The 11192-nt window shown below is 35.4% G+C and overlaps 1 protein-coding gene across 4 annotated transcripts; it reads right to left on the reverse strand.

The window, feature by feature from the left end:
- Nucleotides 1-2634: 2634 nt before the first annotated feature.
- On the reverse strand, nt 2635-7807 carry LOC107492219 (ubiquitin-conjugating enzyme E2-23 kDa). Of its 4 annotated transcripts, XM_021141959.2 has the most exons (8): nt 7584-7807; nt 6074-6146; nt 5219-5276; nt 5060-5139; nt 4280-4394; nt 3862-3914; nt 3635-3763; nt 2635-2999 (listed from the first exon to the last, which is right to left on the reverse strand). In XM_021141959.2, the coding sequence occupies exons 3-8, from the start codon at nt 5251-5253 to the stop codon at nt 2866-2868; spliced, it is 546 nt and encodes a 181-aa protein (XP_020997618.1). In that variant the 5' UTR covers nt 5254-5276; nt 6074-6146; nt 7584-7807; the 3' UTR covers nt 2635-2865. The 4 variants fall into 4 exon arrangements, with proteins under 4 accessions (XP_020997618.1, XP_015968701.1, XP_015968710.1 ...); XM_016113215.3 differs by lacking the exon at nt 5219-5276 and having other exon boundaries at nt 7584-7804; XM_016113224.3 differs by lacking the exons at nt 5219-5276; nt 7584-7807 and adding an exon at nt 7415-7552.
- Between the last annotated feature and the right edge of the window lie 3385 nt (nt 7808-11192).

Here is an 11192-nt window from a genome sequence, read left to right on the forward strand (position 1 = left end):
CCCAAATGGGTGAAAAAACTCTCGTACATAAAAATAAAATGAGGGTCTTCCTTAGAAGCTCTTCCAAAACAAACCCGGTCTTCCAGACTTGGGGCTATCAGTTCATATCTCGACTCATCCCCATCAGAAGCACAAATTCTATAGTGCGTACGAAGGTCGGTGACATAGTCAGTATCCACAAGGGGCTCTTCCCCACGAACAGTAACATCTGCCCATCGAGCGAGTGATTCTACAGAAGACATCTTTTTCTAAAAAAGAAAAGGATCCCGAAACCTACAAAAAAAAAAAGAGAAAAAAGGATAAAAAATAGGGTCTCTAAGGGGCCTGGGGTTAGATCCTTGACAAAACAGAATCACTAAAGTCTACGACCAACGCTCCTCTCAAATAAAAAACATGCAAATGAAAGCAGTCATAAAAGAGAAGAAGAAGAAAACTGACCTTTACTTTTGAAGGGTCGAAGGTGCTACAGCAATTGATCAAAGAAAAAGGAATATTTCTTTTCGGAACAAAGTGCGTAAGTGAGAAAGTTTTCAGAAACGAAACAAGGAAAGAGAGAGAAAAGTATTTATAAGCACGTAAGGGGCATAAAGGTAAAACGACGCAACCATTTAAGAAGTTGCATCGTTACCAAGGTAACCGCCCCCGCGTATGAATACTCAAACCTCTAAGAGACGCGACGTTTGATTTGACTCGACTGTTGAAATATTTCAAAAACACGTCGGTTCTGAAAAATCACGTCGGTTCCCTATCAGGTCGGCTACGGTCCCGAGTTATAATACTCGACCCCAACTCTTAAAAGAAATTGGGCTCGAGTAGGGGCACTGTTCATACCCTGGCCCAATGCTAAGGCCCAGGTCCAAACGACAGATCCAACCCACAAGGTTGGGCACCTCAGTACACCGACCTTCTCTTAAGAAGTCGGTGCTCCCCACGACTTGACCCAACGAAGTCGGAAGCAGAGATTAGCTGGTAGATAATAACCGCCCCTAAAATCTCTCAATCCACTTCCAGAAGCCATATCGTAACCTCCCTAAGATAAAGGGATGGTTATCCACCCTAAAAGGTAGAACTACTCCGACGGTGGTTATTGGTTCACCACTATTAATACACTGACACCCCCTCAGGTATCTCTAAATCCCAATACTCTTTAGACCTACTCACACCCTTGCTGACTTAGGCATCAGAGTGTCTTTGCAGGTACCACCCCCCATTCTCTCAATGATAAGAGTATTTTAATCATTATTTATAATAAGGGTATTGTAGTTATTTTTTATAAAAAAAATAATATTAATTTAAACCAGTTCAAGATTTGATTCGCCATTTTTTCGGTTAAATCAATTTCTCTAGCCTAATTTTGACAAAAATAACATGATTTAACCGATTATATATGTTAAATTTTAATTACTGAAAAACATCTTTAAAAAAAGACGTTTTAGGCGTCTTTATTTGAGTGGCTCCTATATTTTTATGAGTGGCTCCTATATTTTTATTAGACGAGTCCAATCTAAATCTAACAAAAATCGCTTACAAACATTCGCTAAGATCACACGCTTCTTCTTCAGGTGAAAAATAGGACGGAATTTTTTAATTGTAACATATAAATCTCTTAACTTTGACACAAAAATTTTTTAATTTTGATACTAAAACTTTTTAAAATTCTAGACATAATGCTGCAATTTTTTTTTGTAACTTCTTTTTATTCTTCATGTTTCTTCTTTCTTCTTCATATTTCTTCTTTCTTCTTTCTTCGTATAAAATTTGTTTTTATTTATGAAGTTTTGTGTTTTCTTCAAAAAATTTTTGTATTTATTGTTAAAAAGGATAAATTAAAAAATAAAATAAAAAGTTACATAATTTTTTCATTGTATTCTTTCTTTTTTTTGTTTGATTTTTTTCTTTGTCTTTGTTTTTATTCTTCTTAGAAGGTGAAACAATAAACATTATGATGATGGTTGTTTGTGAAAAATATAGAACAAAAAAATAGCATTAAATTTTTTTCTTATTCGTTTTTCCGGTGACAAAAATGGTCGGAAGAACCAACTTGAGGCACGCGTTAAAATTTTATGATATAATTTGGATCAATTAAAAATTCAAGAGTTAATACTGAAAATAGTTCCTGAAATTTAATCCAGTTTAATTTAACTCGTATTTAGTTAATTGTATAAGAGAGACGCATGCGTTTACACAATATAAGCTTAGAAAACACTGCTTCTACTATTATTGTTGAGATTTTAAGTCTCTTAGATTATATAACTGCATTTTATTCTGAAAGTTTTACCATCCAAGTCGTAAGGATTGAATGATTGTATCCAAATAGACAGACATAATAGACATAATCAACATAAATCACTAAGTTGAATTCTCAAAAATCAAATAAAATATGAACACTCAACAACTAGATCATTCTTCAAGAAATTCCCTTTCCCTTAGCACATATGTACTAAGAGAAAGTATTTAACTAAATATAGCTTTAACTTCTTCATAGGTGTAAGATTATCATATAATAAATACTACTAAAATATCACCTAAATAGATCCACATTTAAGTGACATAACAACTGAAAGATTATGAAAAGTAATGAAGATGAGGAAGAGGAGATAAAAGGACAAGAGATGGGGTGGGGGAACAAAAATGTGAAACCTCAACATTATTATTATCTTTCACTTTTCATTTACTGAATATATATAACCTATTTAACTGAGTACATGAATAAGAACTGTAATTTTACAGGGAGAAATAATTAGTCATAACTTTAATCCTACGTCTTATAATTGAACAAAATGAACATGTAATAGGAGCTCTAATTGTTATTACATGGACCTTTTGAAAAAGGTGCAAGACCACTAAGTAATAAACCAGTTTATTTTAGGGATCAGCATGTCCAGGAATGTCATCATCACTTGACCCACATTCTTCTTCACTGATATCATCCTCATCACTCTCTTCTTCAGCTTTTGATTTGCTTATATGTTCCTTCTTTGCATACCGCTCACAGTACTCTGCTCCCCACAATTAACCAGCCCAATATTTTCACATAAGTTTTAGTTTCACAAAATAAAACCACCTCAATTATTATTTTTTAATAAAAAAACTACATTATATTATATTTAATCAGATATATGAAGTTGTCATAGGTTAAAAAAAAAACTTACGGTAAATTACATTGGCTTTCATAGGGTTAGACAATATTAAGAACAACACCCCTCTATTTGTAAAAGCATACACTAAAATCCCCTGAAATTTAATACTCGGTACCTTGTATTTTACGAAAAGTGACACTAGCCTACTTCATAAGCATGGAGCATGAAAAATCAAGAAGTGTTGTGTAATATTATCTAACCACATGAGAGGTAACACTAATGTCAAGTTTGAATAGTTAAGCTTCTACTTATAATATGTAACAATAAAGCTTTGTATGATGTAAACTTACTGAATTATCATGAGAAAAGAATGTTAATGTTTTTATCATCACTAGAAAATTATACTATTGGTGAATGGCAGAAATATGGTTCAGTTTGTGAGTAATTAAGCCATTGAATTAAAACATAATGAATTTAAGATTTTCATATTATTAATAAGAAATAATATAGCAGATAGTAGGCACTGGTCTTATAATAATAAACAATATGCTAACCTTTAACTTTTTCGTCATACAGCTTTTTATCCTTCATCATTAATGATGCTGCATCACCATTGAGAGGATCTGAAGCATTCGGATAAAGCAATAGTTGTGGTAGGAATACTTCAAAGACATTTAGAAGATCTGAGAGGGAAAAAACAGAAACCTTGGTTAAATGCAATGGAAATTTTAAATGTTGGTTACATGAAACTTTAACCATGAACAGCCTATAACTGAATTACCAAACATTGGACTCCATGATTGATTGATGACATCCAAACATACAGAGCCAGATCTGCACAGTTCACAAATACACAAGGAAGAATAGTTGTAATCCACATGTTCTCATACTCTTTATCAAGTGCAAGTAGTTGCCATGACTGAACACTTAAATCAAATTTCATTTAACTCTTGCACAATAACCCCAAATCAATGGCAAGAACAAGTAGAGTCTGTGCAAAGTTAGTGGTGAGCTATCAATTTTTAACACTAGGCAAATAAAAGAAAGCAATTCATAAAAAGGATCATTGAATCAAATGCTAACAGGACTAATATGCCTGAACTACACTGTATCCACTAGAAACACACTTTTTTTGGTCATTTTTTGGTTTTTGGGTGGGGGAGGGAAAGGATCATGATTAAAGCTTATCTTGTGCTTACAACTCATCAACATTTGGATGGAATATTTTGTTAACAAAGCCGACAGAGGGGGATTTGTATGGATATGCATCGGGCAGCTCCACGCGAATTTTCCAGACTCCACCTTCATAGAGGCCTGCAACAATCACAGAAATGTAAGAAATCAAGGAACCAAAATAGAATAAAGATGAGTAATTAAGCTTAGCATTGAACCCATGACCTTGAGGTCACATGGAGACAACTTAGCCGTTGCTCCAAGTCTCTCTCACTCATAAACCTAGAGGGTCTTTTTCCTTTATTCTCTCGAAATTTTTTTGCTCATTTTACCAATTACTATTTGACAAAATTTAGTAAAAAATAACAACTTTATACAAATACAAATACTCACAGAATATCTTCAAATGTTACTAGAACTTTAATTATCATCTGACATGTAAATTGAAAAGCATTACCCACCATATGATAACTACCTAATAAATAAACTTAAAAAAAATTAAAAAAAGGACAAAAAAAAAAGAAGCAAGCTACTGACCCTAAATAACTTAAATAACACCTTTGTTTTATTTAAACTCTGTATTATTAGGAATAAAAAATGCATTAAACAGCACATCAGTTCCTTAATCTGCCAGTAGAGAAAGAATCCTGATAATGGTCATTTGCTTACACCCCGTTTTTTATCATTCAAAAAGGTCAAAAGGGAAACTCTCCGTCTAACAAGCATCAATTAATAAGAAATCATTCAAATACATGTGCAGTTTTGGAAAACAAAAAATTAAGTTAGCTAGAATGCATCAACCGTACTTTCTTTGGGGCCATGAAACTCCACATTGAATTCACTTAGCCCATCATTTATCATCTCCACTGTATAATCACTCATCATCCTGAAAAAGGGAGAATATTTTATATGGCTATGAAATTTTGCAAATATTCATATACATATATGGATATGTACATACATACATACACTTATATATGAAGTGATTAGATGCCATCATTGCGCTAAGAGTGATAGTCTCACCTATCAGATACAACAGAGAAGAGAACTAATATGAACATGCTTTTACAAATCACTAATTTTATATGCTTTCTGTATTGATGATGATATTGTAATCAAGATGTTAGAGCAATGCCAAGTCCATGAAAGGTCTGAGCCCTAGCCACAAAGATGAAGAGCCAGAAATGTTTTTGCAGAATCATGTGTGGATTGTGGAATGTTATTGACTCAAGGATGAGTGAGTACATCCTACTTCTTCATTCCATCCTACCACACCCATGATTTCTGCCATGAATTCTAGCAAAAATGGTCTAGCTGAGTAGCATTTCTCTTTGTCTTATGCATCCTAACAGAAATGTTGATGCTTCATAAGCCTCATCATTTAATAATGTATTTGAAACATTTAAATGTTACTTGATATTTCTATTCTGGTACATATTTAAAGTATAGTTGAGAAAGGGCTATTTCACTGTTCATAAATCTTACTCTTCATCTATGAATATGATGGTCATCTTAATCCACGAATGCAGGATAAGCCTTTATATAAAATTGAACATCCCAAAGCCATGAGTGAATTTTCAATGAATAAAAACTACAATTATTCTCCAAAAGTTAGATTGTAAAACTAAAGAAAATTAATCCATATATGAACTTAAGTTCAAGATCAGATAATACCTCATTAGCATATCAGTGTGCCAACAATGCATTCAATCATTTTAACAATAATAGTGATATTCTTCGTCTTGAAAGAAAATGCTATAGAAATCAATACAACAACAGAAGCATGTATTTATCAACACACAGTAAAACAATCTACTTACAATTTCATTACATCCATTTCTCTTCTCTTGCTTGGAGATGACATTTTGAGTACAACAATCACCTTATTTCAACCTGACACAAAGGGCAATTAAGTAAAGTTAGTTTCTATCCAATGCACATATTTGTTCACATCTTCACCAGCATCAAAAGATTAAAACAAAATTCAATTACAATGTAATCCTTATAGGATCAATAAACTTCCATTAAATTGAAAAGACCGGGAAGTAATTGTTAAAGCTCAATATATCACTAGGCACCAGCACTGGCTTGTAAGGTGACAATTTTATTAAGCTAACGGAAAATTCATAGAAATTTTATATGCTCTCAACCTTGGTCGAACTAACCTATTAGCTCTCTATGTCTGTGCTAAGGAAAATTGCACTTTAGTGTTAATGTTGAGTATTCAGACCAGTACTGGAAAAAACAAAAAGGTGATCAATGTTTATGAAGTGGGTACTTCGTAGTGTGTATCTTGGCAATATGTCAGAGAGAGATTTAAGATAAAAGCTAAAAAGAGTTTAATGAGCTAGATTACAGTGCAAAAAGGCTCAGGATATCCTAGGGTCTACGAAGGAGAAGACTCAGTTACTATGTATTTATCAGACATGATACCTACTTCACTCTTGGCACTCTTAATGGTTCACTCACCCACCAAAGGAGAATGCATAAACACTTGTGTATGTTGTGTATCTGGAATACACAAGTGTTTATGTATTTTCCTTTGCAAATGGCGTTTCTTGGCACCATATATCAATGCAGTACACAATGCTATTTCTCTAGATCCACATTTTTTTGGTGTTCTGTACTACTAGTATAGAGGTGCAAAAGATTTTAACATGACAGACACACACACATAAACACAACAGGAATAAATTGTTCATCATTATAGCACATGATCATGGATTTATATCATCAAGATTACACAGAGTAAGATGGATGCAAAAGCATCTTCATTGTCCAGACTCCAGAGTATGATGCATAATGTGGAAATTCCGAAGGCCAAAAGGAAAAAAATTGAACTGGTGTAAATAAGAACATAGTCTCATAAGCTATGCAAAACAAGGCCTAAAAAGAGCTACACAAAGCGTATGATGCATAATGTGGCACAACTACCTGCTTAATTTCGGTCCAACCACAAACATGTTAATTTTAGAATATGTTGTGCACACACAAATACCCAGAATTTCTTATATTTTACTATGACCAAGTTCCTAGCAAGGAGTGCGGCAATGAAAGGCAAAGTTTATTTCTTTTTTTTCATCATAATAATCATAATAATAATAAATTATTAGAAAAAAGGGAACTAATTTGTGATTAAGCCTACGCAGAAAGAGCAATACCCTTGTTGCAAAAAATATTAAATTACAGTTTGTGATGTAAAGATCGATGGTGGTGGAGGCATTTCAACATAAACAAAGAACACAAGAAGAAGGCATATGAATTTTGAAGTGTACGGTTCAATTATTGCAGAAATGAAAAGCAAGAGGGAATTGAGGATTGGTGTCTTACAAGTGTGAGAGAAAGAGAGTAGAAATTTCTGGGGAAGGAACGGATTGCGTGAAAGTTGAAACCCTCTCGTCTTTTAGCGAATGGCGTGGGGGTGTTGTGATGAATAATAATAATAAAAAAGAATAATAATTAAAGAGAAAGATTACAGAGGAATCGAAGGAAAGAGAGAAATAGAGAGAGATGAGGAGGAACAGATATATAGCGAGATGGCGTCATGTGTGTTGTGAGACGCAAACATTGAAAGTTGAAACACATGAATGCTACGTCCTACGTACCACGTGTTTTTTCTATGTTGAACCACCCAGGCTTTTTTAAAAAATAAAAATTCAAATTATTTCATTCAGCAAATATTATATTTTTTAAAGATATTAGAATTTGTCTAAATTAACTTTTATAAAAAATTAATTTTAAAATATTAATAGTTATTCAATTATATTCATTTTTGTATAATTATTTAGGATATAGTGATAAATAGATTTATTTCATAATAAATAAAATTTTTTTAGACAAATTTATTTGTAAATTGTAATTTCACCATTAATTTTCTCGTGTATACGGACTTTATAAATTATACAAATAATTCATTTGTCACATTTTTCAAATAGTGTAAAATAAATTTATTATTTTTTTAAGTTTTAACTTTATAGAGATGATTTTATCCTTTGTCTGTTATCCGAGGTTACCAAATTATACATCGTTCACATCCGTTATTTGATATCACATTTTGATTTTTGAGAACTTAAGTCATACATCCAAGACACTAATCACTACTACGATGTTTAATATTGGTACTCTTTTGACAATGTAACGAAAAAAATAGTTCTAGAATCAATAATTAACACAGAAAATCACAGTAATAAGCAACAACGCCAAATAAAAGAATTTAATAGAAATATGTGTGAATTATATGGACAGTAAAAAATAAGACAATAATTCCTTTTTTTTTTGTAAGGAAGATTCTTTAAACATATATCATCTTTTTTTCATATCTTTTGTGATTCCTTTCGCTATTCTATATGACTCTCTTCACTAGGTGATTATATAACTAACGTTTCCTATTGTCTCAAGCATTATTTCTACTCTCTTCACACATCCACTACCAAAAAAAAAAAAATTAAATGGCATTTATGTTACAGCAATTTTAAAAAATTACCGTAATATTTGGATATTACGAGTTTACGACATTTTTTGTTATTGTCGTAATATTTGGTGACGATTTTGGGCATTACAGCGATTCACTTGTATATAAAAATCCCAAATTGATAAACCTCTAATTTCAAAAACACTTTAGTTAAAAGTTGAAACACGTGTATGACGATTTTTTATATTCGATCTTTGATCTTTGATCCTTTTGCATTTTTCGACGATCTCCTCCAATCGACGATCTTTCCCGGTGACATCTTCCCTAGCAACAATAATCTTTTCCGATGACGTCTCTTTCAGCTACCTCTCCTTGCCATCCTCTGTGTCTTCTCCGCCAAAATCTCAACGCCTCCCTTTTGTTCTAGATCAGGCAGGTTAGATTGCTCCTTTTAGGTTGTTTGCGAGGAGTCATCGCGAGTAGTTCCATTCTTTCAGCCAGATCAGCACAACATCCACTACAAAAAAAATGTTGAGTACCGTTGGATTTAGCGTCGTAGAGTTGCGGTGAATTTATCAGTGAGAAAAGTGTCGAATTCATCAGGTTAAATTATTACCGGCGGATTTTACGTTTTTAATGATAAATTCGCCTATAATAATTGAAGCACATAGCACTCATCAAGTGGTGGAATCAACTATTAATTCTTCCCTTGATGCTCTTGGAGTAATTTTTGAAAAAGAACACCCTAATTGTATTCGAGATTTAGGCATTGGAAGTGTTTTAACAATTGTTTTCAAGAACAAATACTGTTACGGATCCGGCCCACGGATCCTACGCTCGGAAGGGCCCTCGAACCCAGTTACCCGGGTCCCGATCATATTGCGCTTCTAAAAGGCCCGAAACCGGCCCATTAAAGCTCCTAACCAACTTTCGAATTCAAACGTCTCCCCTATCTTAGCCAAACAGGATAAGATAAGATATTCACCATCACCTATAAATAGAGGACTCAGGTCCCTCCAGGTATTCATTCATTCCACACACCTTCTACCTCTTAGATCCATTCTGACTTAAGCATCGGAGTGTCTTTGCAGGTACCACCCCCCATTGCTCTAGTCAAGTGATCCGGCATCCGCCTCGACCCGCAAGTTCTTGATCCATCTCTCAACCCGTACAAGAAGACATCTTGTGCATTGGCGCCGTCTGTCGGAATACTTACGCCGACTAAACCGGAATGGGGGACGTACTTAAAGAAGCCTCCCCAAGCCGGGATGACTCCCGAATAAGGAATCCGACCCCAGAACACCAGGAGGTCGCAAACCAAGGAAGGATAGCAAGCACCATCCACCATACACAGAATATGGAAAATAACCACATCGTCACGGAACCGCAACACCCTGAGAAAATAGGGGACAAAGCGGCACAAATCATCCAAGATTTCTGCCTTCGGGTCCAGGAACTCGAAGGCAGATTGACCACCAAGGAAAGATACAATAACGAACACGGAAGCCATGCAACTTCCAGATCAAAATCTCGTCACGGTAGATCACCAACTCGGCGACATGACAGGATAGACGATCGCATCACCTCGCACAACCACAGGCGAGAAAAATTGCCAGAACGGCGATACAGCAAAAGGCACAACCGCAGCGTTTCCCGAGATCTAAGTCGTCAGCACGACTCGGACGAAGATCGGCGGCACCGAGAGACCAAGCGCACAAGAAACGACCACACGATAATGGGAGCCACACCTTTCACGGAAAGGATCTTGAAACAAAACTCCCAAAAGGCTTCGATAAACCCACTGACATGAAGTACGACGGAACAAAGATCCCCAAGAACACCTAACGGCCTTCGAGGCCAGAATGAACCTAGAAGGAGCGGCTGACGCAGTCCGATGCAGGGCCTTCCTGGTAATTCTAGCCGGGCCAGCCATCAAATGGTTCAATGCCCTCCCGATCGAATCCATAACTGGTTTCCACGACATCACACGAAAGTTCATGGCCCAGTTCACGACCAGAATCACTAAAGCTAAACACCTCATCAGTTTGCTAGGGGTCACACAAAAACAGGACGAATCCACAAGGAAATACCTCAACCGCTTTAACGACAAATGTCTAACGATCGATGGGCTCACGGATTCAGTCGCAAGCCTTTGCTTAACCAACGGGCTCATGAACGAAGACTTCTGCAAACACCTCACCACCAAACCTGTTTGGACCATGCACGAGATCCAAAACGTCGCCAAAGATTACATAAATGACGAAGAGGTCAGCCAGGTCGTCGCTGCCAACAAGCGGCAACACAACCACACCCAAAACGGCAACCCGGCACCACGACATAACCCACCACCCAGAAAAAATCAAAGGGACCACCCCAAACTGACAAGCACAAGTCGACCACCAAGAATCGGCAAATTCTCTAATTACACGCCTTTGACAGTACCAATTACCGAGATATACCACCAAATAGCAGATCGAGGCATCATACCGAAAGCCCGACAACTCAAAGAAAGAACGGGAGGCAACAAA

The sequence above is a fragment of the Arachis duranensis genome, chromosome 1, assembly GCF_000817695.3.
Source record: "Arachis duranensis cultivar V14167 chromosome 1, aradu.V14167.gnm2.J7QH, whole genome shotgun sequence".
In the NCBI taxonomy this organism is placed as follows: Eukaryota; Viridiplantae; Streptophyta; class Magnoliopsida; order Fabales; family Fabaceae; genus Arachis; species Arachis duranensis.